The sequence below is a fragment of the Malaclemys terrapin genome, chromosome 6 (genome assembly GCF_027887155.1).
Source record: "Malaclemys terrapin pileata isolate rMalTer1 chromosome 6, rMalTer1.hap1, whole genome shotgun sequence".
NCBI classification, from domain to species: Eukaryota; Metazoa; Chordata; order Testudines; family Emydidae; genus Malaclemys; species Malaclemys terrapin.
In genome coordinates, this window is record NC_071510.1 from 63,856,014 (window position 1) to 63,883,983 (window position 27,970).

General features: G+C 39.8%; 1 protein-coding gene across 7 annotated transcripts in view; it reads right to left on the bottom strand.

The window, feature by feature from the left end:
- APC (APC regulator of WNT signaling pathway) overlaps positions 1-27,970 on the bottom strand; it is a 188,100-nt gene that overhangs the window by 17,810 nt on the left and 142,320 nt on the right. For 6 of the 7 annotated variants that reach the window (XM_054031530.1, XM_054031524.1, XM_054031526.1 and 3 more), the window contains 5 exons: positions 27,121-27,225; positions 20,511-20,624; positions 12,464-12,842; positions 11,135-11,230; positions 2,588-2,727 (listed from right to left, as the gene is read on the bottom strand). In XM_054031530.1, coding sequence (XP_053887505.1) covers positions 2,588-2,727; positions 11,135-11,230; positions 12,464-12,842; positions 20,511-20,624; positions 27,121-27,225 — 834 coding nt within the window. The remainder of the gene's footprint in view (positions 1-2,587; positions 2,728-11,134; positions 11,231-12,463; positions 12,843-20,510; positions 20,625-27,120; positions 27,226-27,970) is intronic. The other variant, XM_054031529.1, reaches the window with a different exon arrangement.

Consider the following 27,970-nt stretch of genomic DNA (forward strand, 5'->3'; position numbering starts at 1 on the left):
GCTGGACAACTCTTGCGTTACAACACTCAGCATCTGGGTCTACGCTGTAAGATCAGTAACACTGAAATTACTGCATTTACTGTTCAAATGATTTTAATAGCCAACATTTCATAAACCATTTCACTTGTGTTAGGGATTAATGCTTTATTCTATTTGAAAGAGGGGATTGAAAGCTTTCAGATTATATAAAACATTTGTTTATAGTTCTCTCTCTTCTTGAAATAGCTTCCACTAACAATGTGTCTAATTTGAAGCAAGAGGAAAACAGCAAGATGGTTATCAAAACGAAGTTATTTTAAAGTTCAATATAATATCTTGCAAAATTCTGAGGCTAGAAATTAATAAGGGTTTGTATCACTTGAAAGTGAGTCACATGATAGATTTCCATTTTCCCCTTTTCATTATTTATTTGAATTAGCACTCGCTACGTCCTACACACTTTTCAAACACTTAAGAATGATGGTCCATCCTTCAAGACGCTCACAATTTAAGGAGATTTTCCAATTATTTTTCTTTTTTAAAAATGGTTTATTTAATTCACATAATGAAAAATATTCTTAAAAACAGTATAGGTAATATAAAAGCTGTTATAATTAAAACACAATCTGGCTTAACACAGCAAGGCACATTTCCACTGTTTAGTTTTGTTTGTTTGTTTGACACATTTCAGTCAGATAGACAGACAGATTTTAAATTTGACAGGTAGGATAGTAAAGCCTTTAATAAAAAGGGACCCATTTGTCCTGAGGCTTTATCAGAGGCAAATCCACATGCCCACTAGTGAAGTAGTTGCCCTCTTTACTGAGGGCATGTTGTAACCCTAAGAACACCTCAAGGCCAATTGGCGAAGGGTTCACTGTTCTGTAACAGTAACTCCTATCAGGCCTGACAAACTCAGCACATTGCTTTCATGGTATTTACCCATAAATGATGTAATGTACAAATTAAATGAAAGCCAGGATCATGCTGATCATTAATATCACCATGAAATGAATGTACAGATACTATGTAAAAAGTTATATATGCATAATGAAAATATGTTCCTAAAGTTTAAATCAAGGCAGGATTGACAAACAGATTTCTTCCAGACAAAGGATGTATATTCACTTGTCTGCCTCGGTTCACATATAAATTAAGCATTGTAAGCCAATGCAAGGGAAGCCCTGTTCACACAGGAAGTCAACATGAGGATGTGAAGTCAACATGAAGTCAGCACACCAGGGAATAAACCCTGAGGGGTCATCCTGTCTCTGGGCACCAAAAATGGATTTTGGGGGATACAAATAAGGAGAAGGCAAAAGGACATCTCTTTTTTCTGTATCTGATAAAGTAATAGGGCAGGGTTATTACATTCATGAAAATGGGATCCCAAACTGCCCCAGTTAGGAGCACCGTGAAGGACATTTAGGGGAGAATAAACTGGTTTTAGAGGGTTAGTCTGTTAAAGTTAAGTCTCTAGATAGCATGTACTGATTTTGTTTTTATATGTAACCTTTCTGTTTCCATGATCCTTACTCACTATCCCTTAAGTCTTAACCCTTGATAACAAATTTGTGATTGTTTCACTATAAATATATCTCAATGCTGTGATGTTATATAGGTGCTGATCCTCACTTGAATGATACAGGCTGGTATGTACACTGTCCCCTGGGGGACAGAAAACCTAGTATTTCTGTGAGTAGCCAGTTACAAGGGCTGGATGTCACAGGGGAACACTTCAAAAGGGACTGGGGGTGCACCTATTGTTAACCTACACAGCAAAGTAAGGGCTAGCATTGCCCAGAGATTGTTTGGGTGGCTAACAGACTGGAGGTGTCAGGAACTGATTCCCAATTAAGCACAAGCAAGTCTCTCTCACTGGAGACAGAGCTAGTAAGGCAACTCACAGTCCTGGGCACTCTGAGAAGTGTCACAGCTGTGTAGCTTCAATCAGTTGCCTCAATCCCATTGCAAATTAGACAAAATGGTGGACATTTTGAGTAAGGGGAAATTATTAATATAATGGAAGAGAGAAAATACTTGCTAATAATTTTGCTTAATTACAGACTAATTTCCTTAAATGTACACAAAAAGATAGTAACAATGAATTTTTACTATATGAAAAGTGTGAAGGATAAGAAATCAGCCATTTGTTAGCAAAAGGGTTGCAAAAAGTGATCAGACTGAAAATTTTCTAAAGTTACCATTTCTTAATTTTAATTCAAAACAGTTACAGCTTTAATAAAAAAATCCACAGAAAATTCAATCTTTCTCAATACATTATGTGTTGTAAACTTGGGGAAGATAAATTGTATTCTTCATACAAAAATAAAACAAAGAGGATTAATCTCTGCTTAAGTGACAAACTGAATTCAACCTCATTTAATAAGAGAGGAGCTATTATGCTTATAATGTAATTTACAGTCCTTGCTGCATGTTAGGAGTAAAGTACAATGGCAGAGTTTGGAAAATTCTGCTCTCTGCCCAGTTTCAGTATGCTACCCCTAGAGATTCTCCCTCTCACTCTAAGAACTAAAAGTTAAACTCAACTCTCTAATAAAATTATTATAAAATTAAAACTAGATGCAAATCTAATTTAAAAACCTACCTTATTTGCCACATCTCCAAATGTCAAATTTGTTAGCGCCATTCCAGCATACCGCCTTAATGTAACACTGTAGTGGTCATTTGTAAGCCCATACATTTCACAATCCACTTGCAACAGTTCTGCAATAGCCTGCAAACCCCCTACATAAAGAATATAATTGAAGTCAATGTTAGGACTACAGTATTTTAATCTTCCTTCTCCAAAATGGAGACACAATCGTAGTAGCAGGTTAATTAAAAAACATTAATACCACATGAACACTAATGTCAATTTCTGAGAGACAGTCTCAATTAAGAACGTATTTTAGGCAGCGCTGGAGGTATCACCTACTGCTGAGGTTGCGAAACACTTTCCATTACAAGGCACTGTTTTTAGTTTATCATAACTTTACTAAATGTTTACCATTCAGGCTGAAATTTACCATACCATGTGTCAGCCTCAGATTGAATTTTTTTTGGAAAGTTTCATATAAAATGGTTCAGCCATTACTGAGAATGAGGATAGGGAAAAATACACCATTTTGCCCATTTAAAAAAATTCTTACAATTAGAGCTGTCAAGCTATTAAAAAAATTAATAGCGATCAATCACACTGTTAATAACACTGGTCTACAATTTTTGAGAAGTGGTCTGCTTCAGAAATAAAATGTGCTATTTATTATGTATTTTGATGTGCTGAATTCAAATATGACAATTAAAACAACTGATTGGCTACTGTTTCTAAGATATTTAAATTTTTACATTTTATGTCTATGTATATTGTGTAGATAGAGTTTTAATCATAAATTGTAAACCTACCCTGTTTCCCCGAAAATAAGACAGTGTCTTATATTAATTTTTGCTCCCAAAGATGCGCTAGGTCTTATTTTCAGGGGATGTCTTATTTTTCAGAAATGAAAAATGCCTTATTATCGGTGGATGCCTTATTATCGGGGAGGTCTTATTATCGGGGGGATGCCTTATATTACAACGAGAGGCAAAACTGTAAGTAGGCCTTATTTTCGGAGGATGTCTTATTTTCGGGGAAACAGGGTAGGTCTTTTCATGTGTTTATGGTTGCTTTACATGATAATATTTCACCTGTCCTGTTTATGTAACACTTTAAAAATCAGCAAAAGGGTTATATAAATAAAATTTATTATGAAACAAAAGGCAAAAAACTATTCTGTACATAGTTTAGTCCTATTCAGTGTCTACTCGGCGCTTCTTGGCTTGTCTCTTGTATTCATTAAATGGAGCATCTCTTGTCACTGTCCAGCAATAGTCTGCAAGCATTGATGGGCTCCATTTGCCCTGATAGCGTTTCTCCATTGTTGCAATGTCCTGGTGAAATCGCTCGCTGTGCTCGTCGCTCACTGCTCTGCAGTTCGGTGGAAAAAAATCTAGATGAGAGTGCAAAAAATGTATCTTTAGTGACATGTTGCAACCAAGGCTTTTGTATGCCTTGAGGAGGTTTTCCACCAACAACCTGTAGTTGTCTGCCTTGTTGTTTCTGAGAAAATGTATTGCCACTAACTGGAAGGCTTTCCATGCCGTCTTTTCCTTGCCACGCAGTGCATGGTCAAATGCATCATCTCGAAGAAGTTAACGAATCTGAGGACCAACAAAGACACCTTCCTTTATCTTAGCTTCACTTAACCTTGGAAATTTTCCACGGAGGTACTTGAAAGCTGCTTGTGTTTTGTCAATGGCCTTGACAAAGTCTGACAAACTATTTGACAAAGTTTTTCATCAGACTCAGCTTGATGTGTAAGGGTGGTAACAAAACCTTCCTTGATTCAACAAGTGGTGGATGCTGAACACTTTTCCTCCCAGGCTCCAATGACTGTCGGAGTGGCCAATCTTTCTTGATGTAGTGGGAATCTCTTGCACGACTATCCCATTCGCAGAGAAAACAGCAGTACTTCGAGTATCCAGTCTGCAGACCAAGCAAGAGAGCAACAACCTTCACATCGCCACAAAGCTGCCACTGATGTTGGTCATAGTTTATGCACCTCAAAAGTTGTTTCATGTTGTCATAGGTTTCCTTCATATGGACTGCATGACCAACTGGAATTGATGGTAAAACATTGCCATTATGCAGTAAAACAGCTTTAAGACTAGTCTTCGATGAATCAATGAATAGTCTCCACTCATCTGGATCGTTAACGATGTTGAGGGCTGCCATCACACCATGGATGTTGTTGCAGGCTACAAGGTCACCTTCCATGAAGAAGAATGGGACAAGATCCTTTTGACGGTCATGGAACATGGAAACCCTAACATCACCTGCCAGGAGATTCCACTGCTGTAGTCTGGAGCCCAACAGCTCTGCCTTACTCTTGGGTAGTTCCAAATCCCTGACAATGTCATTCAGTGTGTTATGAGGTGTGGTTCAGAGGAGGAGGATGGGAGAAAATGTGGGTCCTGTGACATTGATGGTTCAGGACCAGAAGTTTCATCCTCTTCCTCGTCTGACTCAAGTGAGAATGATTCTGGTGCATCAGGAACTGGCAGTCCTTCTCTGTGGAGTACTGGGCATATACCTGATGGAATGTTTGGATAATGCACAGTCCACTTTTTCTTCTTTGACACACCTTTCCCAACTGGAGGCACCATGCAGAAGTAACAATTGCTGGTATGATCTGTTGGCTCTCTCCAAATCACTGGCACTGCAAAAGGCATAGATTTCCTTTTCCTGTTCAAGCGCTGGCGAAGATTTGTTGCACAAGTGTTGCAGCATATGTGTGGGGCCCACCTCTTGTCCTGATCTCCAATTTTGCAGCCAAAATAAAGGTGATAGGCTTTCTTAACCATAGTGGTTATACTGCGCTTTTGTGATGCAAAAGTCACTTCACCACAAACATAGCAGAAGTTATCTGCACTGTTCACAAGTACGAGGCATCTCTGCTCACTTTGGCTAAACAGAAATGTGTCCCTTTGCAAAATCAAACACTGACAAATAAGAGAGCACGACACTGTATGATTTCTAGAGCTGATATAGGTCAATTTGTTCATCAGAGTGATTTAAGCTTCGTTATGATTGCATCATCCATGACTTCTAGGAATAACATGATGCAATTCAGATCATGTATGACACAATACCAGCTTCAGATTGCATCATTCATTGTTTTGCCTAAAAAGCAAGTACAGTCCAAACCCAGTCATAGATTTATTCATAGATCCAGTCAAAGATGTATTTGAATCATTTCTGGTTTAAATTGAGATCCCTTCCCTTTATAACTCACTTATCCTCCGCCATTCCCAAGTCAAGGGTTGTATATACTGACCCAATAGCATATTTTGAAAACTAGAGCCAATCAACAATTTTAAGCATCTTTTTTGTTCTCAGTGACCCAGAATTAGTAAAGTGTGACTACATTTATTTCAGAAGCATTTTGGCTGTAGAGCAGTGTAATAGAATACCATTTATTTAAATATTTTTGGATGTTTTCTACATTTTCAAATACATTGATTTCAATTACAACACAGAATACAAAGTGTACAGTGCTCACTTTATATTTATCTTTGATTACAAGTATTTGCACTGTAAAAAACCAAGAGAAATAGTATTTTTCAATTCACCTAATACAAATACTGTAGTGCAATCTCCTTTTCATGAAAGTTGCACTTACAAATGTAGAATTATGTACAAGAAAACCTGCATTCAAAAATAAAACAATGTAAAGCCTGCAAGTCCACTTGGTACTACTTCTTGTTCAGCCAATCACTCAGACAAACAAGTTTGTTGACATTTGCAGAAGACCATGTTACCTGCTTCTTGTTTACAATGTCAGCTGAAAGTGAGAACAGGCATTCTCATGGCACTGTTGTAGCTGGCGTCACAAGATATTTACGTGCCAGATGCACTAAAGTTCATATGTCCCTTGATGCTTCAACCACCATTCCAGGGGACATGCATCCATGCTGATGACGGATTCTGCTCAATAACAGTCTAAAGCAGTGTGGACCGACGCATGTTCATTTTCACTATCTGAGTCAGATGCCACCAACAGAAAAACAGTTGTTTTTCTTTTTTGGTGGTTCAGGTTCTGTACTTTCCACATCGGAGCGTTGCTCTTTTAAGACTTCTCAAAACATCGGAGTGTTGCTCTTTTAAGACTTCTCCACACCTCGTCCCTCTCAGATTTTGGAAGGCACTTCAGATTCTTAACCCTTGGGTCGAGTGCCGTAGCTATCTTTAGAAATCTCACATTGGTACCTTCTTTGCGTTTTGTCAAATCTGCAGTGAAAGTGTTCTTAAAATGAACAACATGTGCTGAGTCATCACCTGAGACTACTATAACATGAAATATATGGCAGAATGCGGTTAAAACATAGCAGGGGACATACAATTCTCCCCCAAAGAGTTCAGTCACAAATTTAATTAGCGCATTATGTTTTAACTAGCGTCATCAGTATGGAAACATGTCCTCTGGAATGGTGGCCAAAGCATGAAGAGACATACGAATGTTTAGTATATCTGGCAAGTAAATACAGTAGCTCCTCACTTAATGTTGTAGTTATGTTCCTGAAAAATGTGACTTTAAGCGAAACAATGTTAAGCGAATCCAATTTCCCCATAAGAATTAATGTAAATGGGGCGGGGGGGTAGGTTCCAGGGAAATTTTTTTCATCAGACAAAAGACTACACACGCACACACACACACACACACTCTAAGTTTTAAGCAAGCAATTTAATACTGTACACAGCAATGATGATTGTGAAGTTTGGTTGAGGTGGTGAAGTCAGAGGGTGGGATATTTCCCAGGGAATGCCTTACTGCTAAATGATGAACTAGCAATTGGCTGAGCCCTCAAGGGTTAACTCGTTAATGTAGTCTCACACTCTACAAGGCAGCACAAATGGAGGGAAGGGAGACAGCATGGTAGACAGAGACACACACCATGTGTGTGTGTGTGATGCGCATTGCCCCTTTAAGTATGCTGACCCCACTCTAAGTACATTACCTTTTTAAGTAGATCAGCAAAAGTTGAGACAGCAGCGGCTGACAGCAAGCTCCCTCTGTCCTGAGCCCTGTCGTTTCTCCCCCCTTCCCCCGGCTGTATGGAGATGGGGTAAGAGGGGGGCAGGAGCAGGGGGACACCCTGACATTAGCACCCCCTCGTCCCCCCCCACCTCCGTACAGGAAGCAGGAGGCTCCCGGGAGCAGCTCCAAGGCAGAGGGCAGGAGCAGCACATGGCAGTGGGGGGAGGGACAGCTGAACTGCTGGCAATTGATAGCCTGCTGGGCGGCTGCAGCACAGGGAACTTAGGGGAGCGGGGAGCTGATAGGGGGGCACCCGGTCCACCCTGGTTCCAAGCCCCCACCAGCTAGCTCCAACGGGCTGCTCTTTCTGCAAGCAGGCGAAGTTATATGGGAGCAGTTATGACAAAGCAGGCGGCTGCCAAACGAAGTTATATGGGAGCACTGCACAACTTTGAACGAGCATGTTCCCTAACTGATCAGCAACATAACTAAACAACGTTTACTAGATGACTCTAAGTGAGGAGTTACTGTACCTTGCAATGCCGGCTACAAAAGTGCCATGCAAATGCCCGTTCTCACCTTCTGGTGATATTGTAAATAAGAAGTGGGCAACATTATTTCCTGTAAATGTAAACAAACTTGTCGGTCTTAGCGATTGGTTGAACAAGAAGTAGGACTGAGTGGACTTGTAGGCAAAGTTTTATATTGTTTCGTTTTTGAGTGTAGTTATGTAACAAAAAAAATCTACATTTGTTAGTTGCACTTTCACGACAAAGAGATTGCACTACAGTACTTGTATGAGATGAACTGAAAAATACTATTTCTTTTATCATTTTTACAGTGCAAATATTTGTAATAAAAAAATATACACTGATTTCAATTACATTATATATGAAAATGTAGAAAAACATCCAAATATTTAATACATTGCAATTGGCATTCTATTGTTTAACAGTGTGATTAAAACTGCGATTAAGTGCGATTAATTTTTTTAATCACGATGAATTTTTTTGAGTTAAATCACGTGAGTTAACTGCGATTAATCGACAAACAGCCCTACTTACAACCATTTCATTAAGCAGCACTCATACCTGCATGCTCTGGAGCAGAGATTTCAAATTGGTCTGGGTGGCCTGTCGCATGCTTTTTGCTATCCTCATGAAAATCAACACAAATTTGGCCAACATGTAAGTTCCTCAAAAACTGCTGTTTGCACATACTCAGTTGAGGCTTACTAGGGCCAGGCAGCTAAATTCTCTGAAGAATCCTTCTGAGCACGCTTTATCCCCACAAAGCGCCTATGTGCCAACTAGACTGAGCAAGTGCCATCCTTACAGCATGACTGAGCAAGCTCCACCCCAGGGATGCAAGGACTGAGCAGGACTTGTGAGTCAGTTGCTCCTCCCAGTTGCCAGGGGCTGCCTCTGGTGCCCAGACAGTAAGAAGGAAAAAGGGGATGCACCCAGACTCAAATCCAGAGGAGTAAGGAGCTGGAGGGAGGTCAGGGGGCAAGGGTAAGAACAGATGAAGACAGGAGGAAGAGTAGGGTTACCATATTTCAGCAAGCAAAAAAGAGGATGGGAGGAGCCCCGCCCCTGTCCTGCCCCGCCCCATCCTGTCCTAGCCCCGCCCCTGTCCCTCCCACTTCCCCCCTCAGAATCCCCAACCCTCCCCCCACTCCTTGTCCCCTGACTGCCCCCTCCTAGGACCCCTGCCCTTAACTGCCCCCCAGGATTCCACCCCCTACCTAAGCCTCTCTGCCTCTTGTCCCCTGACTGCCCCCTCCTCAGACCCCCTCCAAATGCCCCCCAGGACCATACCCCCTACCTGTACTCTGACTGCCCCAACCCCCAGACAGACCCCCGGGACTCCCATGCCCCACCCAACCACTCTCCACCCCCTGACAGCCCCCCAGAACTCCCAACCCCCCCCCGCTCCTTGTCCTCTGACTGCCTCCTCCTGGGACCCCTGCTCCTAACTGCCCCCCAGAACCCCACCCCTACCTAAGCCTCCCAGTTCCTTGTCCCCTAACTGCCCCCTCCTAAGACCCCCCCCCCAAAATGCCCCCTAGGACCCTACCCCCTACTTGTACCCTGACTGCCCAAAACCTTATCCACACCCCCAACCCCAAAAAGCCCCCCCCGTCTCTTGACTGCCCCCTCCAGAACCTCCCTGCCCCTTCTCCGACCCCCAGGCCCCCTTGTTGTTGGCCTTTGCCTAATGTCTCTGTGAGCTTGCTCAGGAACGGCCTGAGCCTCTCGTCCCGGCAAGCTGGGCAGGAGGAGCCAGGGAGGAGCTCCAGACTGCCGGAGACGATTTGCGAATGCAGGGAGGGAGGGAGTGAGCTCTGCTGCAGGGAGGAGGAGGGGCTCTCTCTGGCTGTCGGAGCCCCATGTAAGTGGCACCATCCGGCCGGCTGCCCTGTTAGCCGCACGCGCTCTGCATCGGGGGGGGGGGGGGGCGGGGGGGAGGGGAGTTCGGGCATTTACAAATTCCCCCCGGATGCTATTTTCAGCTCAAAAAGCTGGACATGTCCGGGGGAATCCGGACGAATGGTAACCCTAAGGAAGAGGAGCAGAGTGGGACAGAGACAGGAGCCAGTGAGGTGGAAAGGAGAAAGGGGTAGTGATGGTGCAAAAAGGTCTATTACCATTTGAGAACACTCTCCTCCAAAACCCAGAATTAAACCCAGGATTTACCATTCCTCTGCTGTCAGCAAACAGCTGCAAAACTCATTGGAAGTGTGCACCTAATCCCCTCGAGTGGCTGGTTCACAGAGAGGATAATAGTGTACTACTGTTATCAGTTACTCCTTCAGTTCAAGTGACAGAGGTCTGTGCTGTGGATCTAGAGGTTCCAGTCCTGCTGGTGACCTATGTGGGGGGGTCAATATGTGCAATAGATGGGTCTTCTTGTTTCAATAAGTTTTTTTTTTAAATGTAGGAAATTTCACATAAAACTATATTAAGAGAATGTTAAGCTTGCAAAGTCAAGCATTCAGAAGTTCGGAAATGCCAGAATTCCTAACTTCTGCAACCCTAATTCAGCCCCTTGTGCATGTGTATTATCATACCATCTTTACATCCCATATTCCCAGAGGATCCTGCCTCATTCTGTGCACAAGATGAACCATGCTCTAGAATGAATCAGGGTTGTGTAGTGAAGGAGGCTATTACCTGCAGGGCCTTGCCGCATGTGTTGCAGAAGCTGGAAAGTGAATAGTGAATGAGGCAGAAGACTGCAGGAAGAGAAAAGATGGTCTCATCGTTAAAGCTGTTGAATGCCACCCTGGAAAACTGAATTCTATCCCTGCCTCAGTCACAGAGTCACTATGTTATGCTGGGTAAGTCTTTGAAACCAAATTTGTAAAGGTAAGCACTAACTGTACTCCTCATTTTCTGGGTGCCTAAATTAAGACATCAGGGGCCAGATTTGCTGAAGTATTGAGCAATGACTTTGATCGATCTGAACTGGTGACAGAGAAACCTACTGGATTTCTATTAAGTGTACAAGAAAGGGAAGTTAAAACGTCTATCAAACTTCTCAACAGCTGTATAGAGAAAAATATTTCATCTTACCAAGCTCATTCATCGCATGCCTGTGTTCTTCATCAAATGAAAGTTTCATCAGAACACACACTGCAGGACAGATCTGATGTTCAACTGGAGCTGGCCCTGTCCCCGAAAAAAGGGAACAATTAATATTGACTTGGTATATTAGAAGGGCATTATCAAAAAGATAAGCCTTACCAAGAGATTCAAAGGTTAAGGTAAATATCTAGATCACTTTTTCAGGATTTGGATCACTGAGAAATTGCAAGAGAAGACAAAAGTCACTGATCATTCTAACAAAAACAATTTCCATACTCACAGACTTACAAGACACAAATTTTAATGCTACTGAATTTAATTTACTAATTATCTTGACAATGGCTTTGGAGTGTAGAGAGTGGGATAGGTTAAGTTTTCTGGTTGTGTTTAATAATGCAGTATCAAAAATAAAATTGTCTTGTTCCTTCCTTCTGAAGGATAATTAGCATTATCTCACACTAGGAAGCATTTGTAGTTCTAAACATTTTTGTACCAGATTTTGTCTAGGCCATAGATTGTGTTAGGATGTCATCATGAGCTCTGATTCTGCAGTCTGATCCTTGTAGTGAGATCAGATTACATCTTGCACCAATGCCAATCCCACTGATTTCAATGGTACTTCCTGTGGGCATGAAGAACCACCAACATAGAACATATTGGAGGATCAGGGCCTGTTTTTGTAATTTTCCCTTAAATCAGAAATGCAGTTAGGGAAGTTAAAGGGTTACATAAATTTTCAAACCTATTTGAAAAAATTTCATTTTACATTGACAAGGCTGTGATTGTATGTCAGAAACATCAAACAAATATCAAACTGTGTTTTTAATAGTTGTTTGCATTATACTGAATTGACTGGAACAAGATTGCTCTTTTTGTGCCTACCTTATCCTCCCCAACAACTAACCAAACCAAAACGGGATGAGAAAAAGGTAGGTTTAAAAAAAACAACAAATTTTTGTGCATTCAGTGTTTAGAACATACATTAAAACAAGACAAAACAGCAGTGAGCATGAATACAAATTTGTATAGAGTATACAAAAAAAATCACTGGGATTATACCTTTTATGAGATAGACAGTCAATGACTTAAAGAGCAATCTTCCACAGAGAATTTACAGACAGCACGTATTACAGATGAGACATTCTGTTTTCAGATATTACTTCGATTTTTGTTTAAAAACATTTCATATGATAAAAGATCCTTAATTCAGGTATATTTCTACCAAACCCAAAAATTCAGCTTAAAATGGAACTCACTGTTTTAAAATTTTTGTATAATATATTGTTAGCCATTTTTAAAGCATTATGACAGACATACTTGGATTTTTGTCTTGGTCCATGCCTTGTTCATGTGCCTCCTGCCATTCCCAACATGTTTCACAGTAAGCTCGGATCTGTTCCAAAAGATGGAGTACACGGATTTCCCGTCTGCCTCGCTTATCATCAGGCTGTGAGTGAATGATGTTATGCAGTGCTGCACTGGCTCTGGCACGGGCCTCCTTACTGCCCCGAGAGTTTCCTAATAACACAGAGTCTTTATCGTTGCCATGTAAAAGCTGGATGAGGAGAGGAAGACATCCAGACTGACGCATGGCTATGCAGCTGTCTTGGGAGCTAGACATAGCTAGCAAAGTTCGTGACATGTCATCCTTATCATGAGTACCAAGCATTGACAACAAAGAATACACCATTTCCACCTGTAGGCCAAATGATTTTAAAAACACAGTTACATTTTCTAAAAAAAAGATACATCAAATTGAAATGAAGTGATGGATGATATATAAAGCAAGAAAAAAATCCCTCCCATCCCCCAATTGTGCAAGAATCTGTATAATTTAAAAAAAATAATTGCATAATTATTATTGGTTCTTTAAACCATTATAATTGGCTGTTTAAAACATTAATTATAATGAATCCACTTGGTAGTAATGTGAATGAAACAACAGTGATATCTGATATATACTTTTGTTCATCTAGACATCTACTGAACAGTTCTGGATTTTCATTGTACTAAAGGATTAAAACAATAGCATATTAATGAAAATGTGCTACCCAATAATGTTTTAGCCTGAGCAAGCCAGGATATGTCTACTATGAATTCTTTTTCTCTCAAACAGATATTTATCTACATGAATAATACTTTCATTTAAAGGGTGCTCTCCGATGACAAATAATTTGCTAGAGTGCAAGTTAAGTATGTTTATAGAGCCATAGTCTCCAAGGCCAGAAGACCCATTGTGATCATCTAGTCTGACCTCTTGTACAGCACAGGCCATAGAACTTCCTCAAAATAACTCCTAGGACAGATCTTTTAGAAAAATATCTAATCTTGATTTTAAAATGGTCAGCGATGGATAGGGCTCTGTGTCTGTCACAGATTCTGTGATTTTCTGCGACCTTCGTGACTTCTGCAGGGGCCAATGTGGCTGACTCCAGGATCGTCCAAGCTGCTGGCTCTGGGGCCAGCTGCTCAGGTGACCCTGGGACAGCCACACCAGCCGCTGCTCCATTAACTTAAACTGGATCAATCTCAGGCTGACAGGTCTATAATTACTGAGGTTGTCCCATTTACCCTTTTTAAAAATTAACACAAACGTTAGCTTTTTTCCAGTTTTCTGGAACTTCCCCAATGTGTCAAGACTTATTGAAAAATCAACATTAATTGTCCAATGAGCTCCTCAGACAACTCTTTAAAAACTCTTGGATGCAAGTTATCTGAACCTGCTGATTTAAAAATGTCTAACTTCAGTAGTTTCTGTTCTCCTCCTCCAGAGATACTAGTGGAATGGAAAGAGTGTAATAATCATAATATGGAGAGACTAGATCAACTGTTTCTTCCCCAAATATAGAACAGAAATATTTATTGAACACTTCTGCTTTTTTTGCATTATTATTGATAATTCTACCATTTCCATCTAGTAATGACTGATATCATTGTCAAGATTCTTTTTATTCCAAATACATTTAAAAAAACTCCTTCTTAGTGTCCTTAACTCTGCTGGCCGTAGATTTCTCCTTGTGTCCCTTGGCTTCACTTATTAATTTTCTACAGGTCCTAACTTCTTATTTATATTCATTACTGTCAACTTCCCCCTTTCTTCTATTTGTTATATAATTAAAAAAAAAATTTTTTTTTTTTACAGCTGCTTTCATTTCCCCTCTAAAGCAGTTTGGTTTTTAAACCAGCACAGCCTTCTTCTTCAATTGTGGCTTTTGGGACATCTAGTAAAGTGTTCTTAAATGAGTCCCAATTATCATTCACATTTTTCTGATTAAATTCTTTCTCCCAGATGATCTGGTTCATAATTGTTTTCAGCTTTGTTTTCAGCTGACCTTATTAAAGTACCAAATATACATATTACTGGGATACCAAATTCAGAGCACCCTCGTGGATTTCACATCTAAGTATTAATTTAGGAGGGATTCTTGAGGCAGTCACATAAAAACATTAAAAACCCATGGTTTGAGAAGCTACTCATAAGCGGGCTACCCAGTTGGGACAGGGAAGAAGCAGTTGATGAGTCTCTGCAGAGTGATACATTCCATATGTACCAGCTAGACAAGAAATCAGATTTGCCAAATACTAAGATAGATCAGATTCTCTAATCCTAGCTAAATTGCTGCAAATGGTCACAAGTTCAACAAAATATCCTATGACATACATGAGAAAATCTAACATGACGGACAATAAGATCAAACCACTGTGTTATACAAGATGTAAAAGTTTGAGTGCGTCTTGGTAATTTATACTAGATTGAGTATTCAGAAAATCACGTATTTTACTAACACTATGATAATCAATGAAATGGCTGAAAAAGTAGACGTATTAAACATTGTAAAGTTATATGATCATATGTATCCACAAACTATTTAATATTAAATGTAAAAATGATAGAATCAAAACCTGACAGAGCCAGTGAGCCAGCTTTGTGACAGTACAATGGCAGGTGCCTGAGAAATGAGGTTTAGAGAGCCTCACTTTCTGGACTGGGAACAGTCAAATATGTTATGGAGTTGGCACACTTGTACTCTCAAAAGAGAACATACTCTGCTTAATGTATGCCTCTGGGCAGACACCTGTGGCAGCAGCTTTAAAGCTTGTCTACTCAGAGACGTTAGTAGACAGCAAGTTAGGGTGTGAATTTACAGCACACTAGCTAGTCTACATTAACTTACTCGTCACTTTACTGTGCAGTAAGTGTCCACACAGGGAATCAGTGTGTAGTAGTTAATGTGCTGTAAATTCACACCCTAACTTGCTGTGCACTAACTTCCCTTTTAGACAAGCCCTTACGGTCTACCTCAGAGACTAGGTCCACTAGTGACCGTGGTCTAGAAGAAAAGGATTATGTAAATTTGTACAGCCTAGTGCAGCACATGGCCCATCAGGGTAATCCTCTGGCGGGCCGCAAGACAGTTTGTTTTCACTGACCATCCACAGGCAGGGCCGCCTGCAACTCCCAGTGGCCACGGTTCACTGTTCCCGGCCAATGGGAGCTGCGGGAAGCAGCGGCCAGCACGTCCCCGCGACCCGCGCCGCTTCCCACAGCACCCATTGGCTGGAAATGGCGAACTGTGGCCACTGGGAACTGCAGGCTGCCATGCCTGCAGACTGTCAATGTAAACAACTGTCTCACCGACCACCAGAAGAGTACCCTGATGGGCCATGTGCGGCCCATGGGCCGCAGGTTGCCCACCACTTGTCTAGTGCCTCTAGACTATTGGGTCTCAACCTATTTACCATTGTGGGCCACATATGCGACCCACAACGTGTTATGTGGGCCGCATCCAATACTAACTGTATGGCCCTGAGGACGTCACATGGGCTACAGCTCTGTGCTGATTGGGCTGCAGGGTGAGAACCACTGCTCTAGACTGTAAGCTCTCATGGCCTGCTATTAGCACAGTTTACTTAGTGGACAGCATAGTCTACAATAACTGCATAAAATAAATAATAATGTATTCACTGACATATGAGTGTCGTAAGGGTTCTCTGCAGAACTCCTCTGAAACCATGTCCCTGACATACTATGGATTCATTTTGGGAAAATCTCCCATCTCTAGGTGATTTTATTTATTTATTTTAAAGAATCAACCACATAAAATTAAAGTATTGAATACTGAGACATTGGAGAGAAATAGTTTTGATGTCCAAAAATCCTACTGGTGACATTGCGTCTCTTGAAGAAGGCTCAGACATTGATTCTTCTTCAGATATTGCTAAACTAATATTTTCAGTCCTGCTCATAGGAGCCGACTCCATGGGTGCTGTAGGGCTGGAGCATCCACAGGGAAAAATTAGCGGGTGCTCCGCCCCCACTGGCAGCCAAGCTCCCCTTGCCCCCCCACTCCACACCGCCTCCTGCCCCAAGTTCACTGCGTGCCTGCTCCTCCCCCCCTTCCAGCGCTTCCTGCCCACTGCCTAACAGCTGTTTGGCGGCACTTAGGACTTTCTGGGAGGAAGTGGGAGGAGTGGGGACACGGCATGCTCCAGGGAGGAGGCGGTAAAGAGGCGGGGTAGGGGTGGGGACTTGGGGGAAGGAGGTGGAATTGGGGCAGGGCGAGGTGGTGGTTGAGCACCCATGGGGCAGAGGGAAAGTTGGCGCCTATGGTCCTGTTGATATGGAAGCAATTTCTATCTACACTAGAAAGAAAATTGAAGGATTCAAGCTTTTCCACGTCTCCCACCCCACCTTTTTTAAAAAAATTATTCTGTATAGATTGCACTTAAAATTTCTAATACCATACTCTGTAAAGACTTAATGAAATGTTTGATGTAATCAATATATATTTGCTACCTCTTTGATACACAAATTGTGTGATTGATAATAATGTTATAAATTTTTGCACTTTTAAATAATGAATATTTAATACAGAAAGTGTTTTTTCTGCCCAACACACAGTTCACAAAAAAAGGAACTCCTTAAAGTCTTAGCAGCACGTAAATGAGACACATCAATGCAAAGAATAAATACATGCTGGAATTCTACTTTTGGCACAAAATGAGGTGCACTTGAACCTATCTTTTCATTTAAAAAATGGAAGTGAGATTATGAAATTTTACTGCAATGCTAAATTCCCAGTTTCCTTTAATTTAACACCTCTTTAGTCAAATGAGACTGTTTCTTTCACATATTGTAACTATGTTAGTGACACAATGTTGATTTATTTCAGGGTAGCAGCCGTGTTAGTCTGTATCCTCAAAAAGAACAGGAGTACTTGTGGCACCTTAGAGACTAACAAATTTATTAGAGCATAAGCTTTCGTGGACTACAACCCACTTCATCGGATGCGCATGTAGTCCACGAAAGCTTATGCTCTAATAAATTTGTTAGTGTCTAAGGTGCCACAAGTACCGTATTTTCTGGCGTATAAGACGACTGGGCATATAAGACGACCCCCAACTTTTCCAGTTAAAATATAGAGTTTGGGATATACTCGCCGTATAAGACTACCCCTCTTCCAACGCACACCAAAAAAAAATTAAAAAAACATCAGATTTGATTTCAATATGGTAATTTTAATTCAAATGCTTATGACATGCAGGTACTTAGCAGGAAAACTGTCACTTATAAACATAAGGCTGTTTGTCATCAAACATGTAAACATAAAACAGTGCAAGTGGATTAAACTTTTCCTAATTCACTCTAAAGCTGAAAGGAAGGATAAGACAATAAACCCATGGGAGCTGCCATGCTGTTTGTTTTCTAAGCTGTCAACCAAACTGGAACTGATGATGATAGGAGGAAGATAACAAACAATAGAGAGAGAGCAAGTGCCGGGCAAGTCCCTGGCGAGTTAGCAACGCCCATCATAACTGCAAGCTATAGTATTTTTACAGGTTTTGCTGGCGTGACAGTTTCCCTTTAAAAGCCTTCAAAATCCTCCTGTTCGTCATCTGATATCATAAGTACATCAATGACATCTTGTGATACATTTGTAAGGCAGTCATCGTATGGATCGAATTCCGTCTCAGATGGTGTGGTCTCAGCTTCGGCTTCCTCTTCATCTTGCCACAAGTAGTCGTCCTCCATACCATCTAATGAATTTGATATGCCACACTTCTTGAAAGACTTGATTACTGTTTCTGCATCAATATCATTCCAGGCTTTTATGACAAACTTGCACAAAACATCCAACTGTGGAGCACGCATGTTTCCTCCTTTTGTGAATGACTTTTCGCCGCTAACCATCCATTCATTCCACTGTTCTTGAATGCGATCTTTAAATGGCTTGTTTAGGCACACATCCAGTGGCTGTACCAACGATGTCAATCCTGCAGGAATAACTGCCGCATCTGTGTTTAGTCTTGCAAGCATTTGCTTGGTGCTGGGAGTTAAATGAGCCCTGAACATATCCCACACCAGTAGACTACATTTTTGAATAAGTCCACCTGGTCGCCTGCTCCATACATTATCAAGCCATAGCTTTACCCCTTCTTCATCCATCCAGCCTTTTTCATTCACATGTACAAAACAACCAACAGGGAACTTGAATTTCGGCATTGTTTTTCTTTTAAAAATAATCATTGGTCTCAGTTTGGCGCCATCAGCTGTGCATCCTAGTACCACTGTAAAACTGGACTTCTCATGTCCTGTTGTTTTAATTAAAATTGTTTTTTCACCTTTTTGATGGACAGTTTTATTTCCAACTATATCAAAATTCATTGGAATTTCATCCATATTTCCAATACTACTTAACGCATAGCCATGTTTAGTGCGCTGTTGTATTACGTATCGATGGAAACTATTTATTTTGCTATCAAGATCTGCAGGTAATTTTGGGGCAATTTTCATCTTTTGCCTCAGTACCATATTATGCCTTCCCATGAATCTAGTACACCAGGATACAGTGGCCTTAAATCTGTTGCTGTGATCTGGGTTAGATTTGGCCCACTGAAGTGCAAACAAATGTATTTTATTTCGTGTCACTACATAACCGTTTTGGCGATGCTCATTCACCATGTCTGCTACATGTTTTTCGAGTTCTGGCCAATGTGGAGTGCCTCTTCTTAATGCACACTTACCCCTTGGCATACTCTTTAATGCTTTTTCATTTGCTTTCCAGTCCCGAACCATCTTTTCTGTTACTCCATATTGTCTTGCAGCAGCGCAGTTATTATGTTCCATGGCAAAGTTTACAACTTTAAGTTTGAAACTGGCTTCATATTTCTTTCTTCTTGCTGGTGGAGCCATGATGGGATTTTGACTATTGGACATTTGTATACTGTACTGTATGTACTGGTGCTATATTGTATGAACGGGTACAGATACTGGTGCTGTACTGTATGTGGTACCCAGTATACAACAACCAACCAATCACAGCAAGCGATGTACCTTACCAGCGATTGGCTGGTTGTTGTATACAAAGCCTGCTTGGATTGGTCAGCTCTCCCTGCCTGCCCAGCCCTCCCTGTCTCCAAGACTATCAGAGCGGTAGCGCAAACACGCCTCTTTCACCCGTCTGGCCCGCCCTTGTATCCTATTACCTCCTTCTCTGCCTCTCAGATCTCGCACATGCGCGCCTGCGCCGCTTCACTGCAGTCCTCAGGAGCGAGATCTGAGAGGCAGAGAAGGAGGTACGGTAATAGGATACAAGGGCGGGCCAGACGGGTGAAAGAGGAGTGTTTTTCTGGGCACAGCGCCGCTCTATCTCTTTTTTCCCTACCCCGGGCATCCCGGACGCCTGCAGCTTGCTCCGCCCTTCACTTACACCTTCCCGGTGAGGCGCCCCCTCACCTTGTCATCGGGCAGGGATGCGGCCGCGGCCGTTTTTGAGCTCCCCCCACCATATGCGGCGACCGCAGATTCTCCAGTCCGGCTCGGAAGTTTCAGCACCCGCCCTATAAGATGACACCTGGCGTATAAGACGACCCCCGACTTTTGAGAAGATTTTCCTGGGTTAAAAAGTAGTCTTATACGCCAGAAAATACAGTACTCCTGTTCTTAATGTTGATTTAGTAGCATCAATGGCTCAGGTCACATTTTAGAAAGTTTCTCAAAAACGACATCTATTTCAAGAATTCAGTCTTGTATGAGCATTTCAAATACCAAAAAATTGGTCTTTAGGATGGGTTCATTTTCACCAATCATCTGGATCATCTAATAACAATACAAGGTTTTAAGGTGCTCCAACAATTTCCTGCAATCAAATTTTATTCATCACAAATAATTCTACCAATGGGAATTCATATTTTCTTCTAAAATTGAAGGATTTTTAATGCACATTTTTAAAAGCCTGAGAAAAACTATTAAAAAAATTAAATTCCATGAAATTAATATGTGTGGAAAGATCATTCAGTGAATATAATAGTACTGGTAGAAACAATGAAGTTATTGTATTAGTAAAAATGTAGCGTTAGCGACCTGTGGTTTGTAATCTTCGGTTACCTTGGTACCCAGATGACTTGTCAGTCTTCGAGGAACAGAATAGGTACTCATAACACTGGCTGTTTCATGGTCCATTCGAGCAGTTGAACCCTACAAGTTTAAAGAACAATTAGGTAGCATCCAAAAGTCTTTTACTGAAGGGCCAACTGTTGACTATTTTAGTTTCAGCATTTGACCATTTAGTCATGTTTGCAATCATAATTTGTTATCCTGTGTTTTAATTAATATGTATCTGCAATACAGTTTGGAAATTACTTAAATAAAATTCACAAAGATGGCTTATTACTCATTTGTCCCTTAATTCTCTCTCAAAGCAGTTCAACAAAATTAATTCTAATTATTGAGTGAGTTTTAAAATAACTACTTTTATCAAGAGAAAGGAGAATTGAAATAAACAACAACAACCAGCAGATAAAAGCAAGAACAAGGGACTACAAACCAGACTCTGCTTTTAGGCCATTTTATACAGAACAGGTAGGAATTCTGCATCAGTGATATTACAGATCCGGACCCTGCTTCTCACAACCCCACAAACTCAACCACTTCAGAATACAACTAGTCATTCAAAAATTGACAAGGAAAGAGATTCTGTGGGGTCAAAAATGAAAGCTGCTAAGCAAATCTGTGGCGGATACAGTTCTGGTTTGTTGAGCGAAAAGAGGTTAAACAGTGTTTTTTAATTTTTTTATTTATTGGAGACCCTCTAGAAAAACACTGTGGATTGGTGCCCCCTTTGGCTATATCTGGACACCATCAAATTGTCACCATTACTTTTTTTGTCCCCTTTGTCTCTTCCCTGTTCTTTCTTCTTCTCTTTTCTTCTTCTTGTCCTATTTTTTAATTTATGTAGGGTTTTTTCCTTTTTTTGGCTTCTGTGTATTTTTTTTTTAAAAGTTAATTCTCGTTGTTTGCTTATGATCCCTGATAGAGCCCTTCTCATTCACTTAATGGAAGGTTACATGCTGTTTAGGGCATCTAAGAGTAGCTCTATTGAGTTGGACTGCATATTATCTCCTGACTGAGCTGAGTGCCAGCAGAGAATTTTAGCTGAGTTGGTGCATGGGCCGGCAGCTCTCTAGTAGGTGAGCTTCTCCCATAGTAGCTACCTACAATAGAGCGAAAGCAGGAGACTTCCAAGGAGCTTCCCATCCTTTGACCTGTAGCTCTGGTAACACATTACTAATAGGACATAGTAAGGGGATGATGGATCCAAAATCATGCAGTCTCCCCCTTCAGGCCAGCAGCACAAAACAAAAACTTCTAGTTCTTCCAAAAGTTAAAAGATTAAATTCTCTCATGCTTTTCTAGGCCTCTAGAAACCTCCTCCACCCCCCAGTTTTAAAGCTCCTTCTCCCTAAGGCATAAATGCTTTTCTTGCAGTTCAAAGGAACTCTTATACTGATCACAAGAGTCACAGCAGAGAGATGTTAGACACTCTTGCCCCTCTGGGGCTGAATATTCTGCCTCTGCAGAAATCTCAGATCGCTGCTAACCTGGACATCAAGAAGTAGGGATCTTGGATAGTTATTGCAATTTGCTTCTGTATTACCAGTGAAAACATTAACATAATCAGTCAGCGTCAGACGTTATTGATACGATCAAAGGACAATAATCAAAATTTTATTGTTTTAAGATATGGCTATTTTTAGCAGCTTTTAAAAATTATGGCTATTCATATACAGATATTCTACAGTGAATATTAACTTTACAACTGTATTTTTACTGAAACGACTACTAAATAATTGTTTTTTAAAAGCTGGTATTTAAAACTAGAATTGGGAATTAAAATCTTAATCCCAAACCTCACCACCAGGCTAAACGTTTAATAGAACTAAAGCAAATCAAATTCAAGTTTTTTATACTCTTAGCGAGCCTCTTTAGCTTTTTCTGTTTTTGAGTGATTCCCCTCCTTCTCAGCAAACAAGTGAGAGTGATTAAAGAGAATCTGTTTAATAGAAGAGAGACATATCAAAAATATGTTGCATACTTGTACAGTGGGTACTGTGATAGAGACTTAGGCTTTGTCTGCACTAGCATTTATGTCGGTAAAACTTTTGTCGCCAGGGATGTGAAAAAAACCACATAAGTTTCACCAACAAAAGCACCGGTGTAGACAGAGCTATGTCAATGGAAGATGCTCTCCCACCAACATAGCTACTGCTGCTCATTGGGGCGGTTTAATTATGCTGGTGGGAGAGCTCTCTCCCATCAGCATAGAGCGGCCACATGGGAGACCTTACAGTGGCGCAGCTGCAGTAGTATATCTATGCGGCTGTAAGGTCTGTAGTATAGACATAGCCTTATACCAAAACCATACCAGTATACTGCCCATCTAACTAATTCTACCCTTTAGTCATCTAAAAATTAAACTAGAATCAATTGGCTGTTATAATAATTAAGATTTGTAGGTACTTGAAGGACCTTAATGTTGGGGGGGAAAAAACAAAACCCCCAAATTGTGGTGGAATCACAGATGCAAATCCAACAAGAAACATGTTATTTGACCAGATTAAGTCACATTTAAAAGCCTGCACCAGAGTAATTTAAAATGTTTTAAATGTAGGTTTTTTTTTTTAAATATACTAGTTTTAAAAGATTATTCAAATTAGAAACAGAGAATGAGTAAGAAGTTCTTCAGCATGATCTTAGGCCAAAATTTTCAAATATAGGTGACTAAAGTTAATTACCTAAATTCTTATTTATGCACCAAAGATTGTCACAGATGCTGAACACCCACCACTCCGCTGGCATTACGGGGAGCTATGGTGCTCAGTTTCTCTGAATATCTGACCACTGGCTAAGTGACCCCAATCCTGCAACTGATCGTGCAAAAAAATAAAAATAAACTATTTTCAAACTATTTTATTCACTCACGATCATTTTTTCCCAAACAAAACATTTTCTAAGACCTAATTAACAGCTGTTTTAAATGAAGCCATATTTCCTTGAAGTGCTTTATAAACCAATACAGTGTAAGAAAAACAACTTAGTATTTCTACCATTTATGGACAGAAAGAAAACGTTCACAACACAGTTTTGAAAAACAATTAGACAATGAACATAACAATATTTAGAGCTTCTTAACACCTTCTATTCAAGAATCTCAATGTGCTTTACAAACATTAATGAATTAAGTCCTACAATATACTTGTGAGGCAGGGAAGTATCATTCTCATTTTAAAAACAGGGAAAACGAACACTGATCAGATATTACGTAATGGAGCCAAGAATAGACTCTTGACTCCTCAGCCTGTGTTTTAGCAAGACCATCCCTGCCTATGGTATACAATTTGTCTGTGAATAAAAACAGTTCTACAGTACAACAGAATAAAGTGAAGTTACATATTGAATAGCAGAATAACTACTGCTCAGGTTGTAAATTCTATCAAACCCTACTTTTGGTCATATAATCTCATTGTAAAATTTGCCACAAATTTAGATTTTACAAAAACAAGGTTTTATAAAACTTAGAAATACTTCCATAATTTTTTAAAAGTCCATCTGAAGCGGCTTTATAAACAAAAAGACCACCACCCCCCTGCAGCATTTGCCATTCAAACATTACAGAACTCTGAATTTGAATGGGGAACTAATTATAAATAAAAGTTTCAGTTGGGGTTTGTCTACATAGGAAATCTTTCCAGTTATACTGAAATAAGAGTGGCTCTTTTCAGCTTAGCTTAAATAGCTTCTAAAGCAACATAAACTAAGTTACAAAAAGTCATTCTGATTCGAGAATAAGTGTCCACATGGGAAATTACACTGGTATAACTATAGCAGTTTAAATTCACACCTTTCCTTATACAAGTATAACTTTTCCATATAGACAAGCCCTTATTTCCCTTGTCCAAGATGAAATTAAAAAATTAAAGAAAGTTTGTAAACAGTGAAAAGTATAGTAGACGTCTACAGTTCTTTCAGTTTTAATAATCCAAGGTATAATTATTAATATATGGCTAATACTATTTTTATGTTGACAGCATCTCTTTCAACTCAACTTGATTTCAAATTGTGATCTCAGGGTTACACACTCAGTGTATTTTTTTTTTATTCAAAATGTGCCAAAAATGTTACACTACTGATTAATTGTAATATGTGCATTCTACCCAAGAAGGTAAAAAAATGGCAAGTTGGAAACGCTAGATATTCAAGCCCATTATGGTGCAGACAGAAATAGCACACATTTTTCTATTTTTTCCCAACAATTACACCTCTACCTCGATACAATGCTGTCCTCAGGAGTAAAAAAAATCTTACCGTGTTATAGGTGAAACCGCGTTATATTGAACTTGCTTTGATCCACCGGAGTGCGCAGTCCCGCCCCCCCCCGGAGCACTGCTTTACCGCGTTATATCCGAATTTGTGTTATATCGGGTCACGTTATATCGAGGTAGCGGTGTATATCAACCCTGATCTGGGCAGGCTATTTTCTTCAGAGCTTAGAGGTAGTTAACATGCTGAGTCTTTTGGCTCCTTCTACTTTGAGGTTGCCAAGAGGCCCAAATCAAACCCAATTATCTTTATTACTGGTGCACTAAGGACTTAATTGAAATCACTACCACCAAAAATAGGTAGCAAATGATTTGACAAACTGGCAAGAGACCAAAGTTGATAGCTTACATGCTTCTTGTGTAGACTCTCTTCTCTCCCCAATTCTCATGTGCTCTCCTTCCCGCCTCCCACCTTGCTTCAATCCCATTCTTGTGTAGCATCTTTCCCTACAATTTCCCCTTTTATTCTCCTTCCTTTTAATCTTATATTCTTTCATGCCCTTGTTGTTGTTTCATCTGTGCTTTATTTTTTCTTCCTTTATATTGTTTTCCTGTATTTTGATGCAGTTTACTAATAAAGCAGAGAAATTCATCAAAATCCTACAGACAGGTTGCAAAAATCAAGATTTTAGTAAAGTTTATTTTGCTGTCAGCACAGTAAAGCAGAGCAGAGAATGTGAGGTGGTACAGAAGAGAACATGACTGAGTCCTGAAAAATACTGTCCCCAATGGGCAAATTGTCAATTCGCATTGCTCATCTTACTGCAAAACTAGCTAACCCCAAACAATTAGGTTGATTTTTTTTTTTTGCACTCTATTTAATCCTCATTGCTCAAGGATACAAGGTGGATTGATCTGGGTTCCCAGAAATAAAACACTAGTGCCCAATCCATTAAGCCTCCTTTTCCTACCCTTGCACTAAAAGTAAATAATCCCCTTATGTCTCATAGCAGCACAAATTCAGATCCCACAGCCATAGTATTTTCCTCCTGTAGCTTGATATTAACTCAAAACTGCTCAAATTCTATGCCCAAAACATCAAAGTAAGAGAGCTACTACTTAACGGATATGATTCTTCCTGGGTACAAGACAGGCACTCCTTTCCTCCCTCTTCCAAAAAATCTCTCTTGTGCAAAATAACTTCCCATTCACATGAGAAAAAACATGTGGCCACAATGCATGAATTATTTAAACATGCTTTCAGCTCAAAAGCATCACTGAACTATTTTTTCTCCTTTAGAATAATGCTGTCATCAGGATTAGAGTAGGGGCCTCAGGCAACTGCTCAGATGTAGCAAAGAGAATTGGATTCCAAACTGTGATCAAATATATCTTAATAGAAAAATTAGGGACTATGCTTAATGTTTAATCTAATCAAATATTTGAGCCATACCACAGACATAATCCTTCTCACAAATCATTGTGTGTACGATGCTTTAAAAGAGTTTGAAATAATTCCACAAACACAAAGTAACAAACAGAAAAATCTTACATATGAATTGCACTGTCATATTATTGTTTGAGGTTATAAGAATCTGAATTACTAAAATGAAAGTCTGAGCAATAGTTAGAGATAATGAAGCAAGTGGTATTACAGCACAGTAAAATAAATCAATATATTAAATTATTTAGTCAAAGAAAACTATCCCTACTCTTGATGAATATTAAAGAAATTTACATTTAAAGAATTTAATGTAGTCTTATATTTCACTCCATAATATATTTCAGTATTAAAGGAATAGCAATGACAAATATGAAATGAGCATGTACATAACCCTTCAGCACACATGCAGGAGGTTACCTCTGATGAGATTTTTGGTTCCAGGGGTTTATGTAATGCATTTAACTAAGAAACAGGAATTATTTGTAATTATTTATAATGAGAAACTTGTCACTTAATTTTTTAAATAGTTGTGTTTTCAGTGATCATTTCTGAAGTGAAATTTTTGAGTAAATTCCATCATTAAATCATAACAAATACCTACAAATAGGAAAAAATCATTTTTTCTATTAAACAATTTTCTTATCCCCGCTTAAACGTATCCATGTTAACCATTTTAAACAAAAGAAAATAGAGTCTTGTGTTATGGAATATTTAAATATTCCATCTCATTAAAATATCCTTTGTAACAGCTTTGAAAGCTTTCTTCCCTCCCAACGGAAATAAAGAAAAATGTCAGCCTTTTCAGAATTAATACATCTGAAGAAATCCATTGAAGCACAATTACATAGCTACAGCAGAATTTCCAGATCACACTCATAAAAGCGACATATTTTTTATATTTAAAAATGTTACCAATAAGTATTTACTTTACCTGACCACTACCAGTAGTTGCCATGCTGATTTCTGCTGCTCCTTGACCTTCATTCTGCCTCTCTGCTTCATGTGAGCCTGAATCATGCTTACTTTGAGGTGCCCTCTGTTAATGCAAGAGTTTATGGCATTACATAAAGAAATGGAGTACACTTTATCAGTCAAAGCTTTCTAAGCTGTGAATGCATCAATGTCGTAGCTTCACAAAGCCATTGAACTGTGCTTTGTATTTCATAACCTCTAGCCTCAATAATTAGCAGCTGAGACTGACTGTCTTAGCGAAATTGCAAGATGAAAGTGAAGCATGTCCTCTGAGGATTATAGCCCTGTAAGACAAAGGATTTGCTGTGAGACACAGAAACACCATCCTCCACCAGCTGTGCTCACATCACTATCAGAAGTATAACAGAATTGGAGCAAACAACTGTCTCCTCTGCAATGTCACACAATCTATGCATTTATTGGAGGCTAAGGCTAGTACAGTTAAATTATTACTTAAACTTCACAACCAAATACAAACACTTTCTGGGTGGATAGAATGATACACAGACAGTATATCTATACCATACTAAAGGAATCCACATTTTATTATTAATGTGAGCAACACAAGCGTATCCGTCTTAATGTGAACAAAGCTTTAATGATATGCTCATACCAAACCTAATCACTGTATACCAAAATAAATACAAATGATGTAGAAAACCTGGTGAAAACTTCTTTATGGAAGTAAAATCTTCCTCTGTTTAACTAATGAAAACTAGATTCTTGTCACTACCACTTAGGGTGATCAGAAGATGATGATCAAAATTAGAATTGCAAATAGAGTAAAAGCTGTGTTATCCAGCACTTTA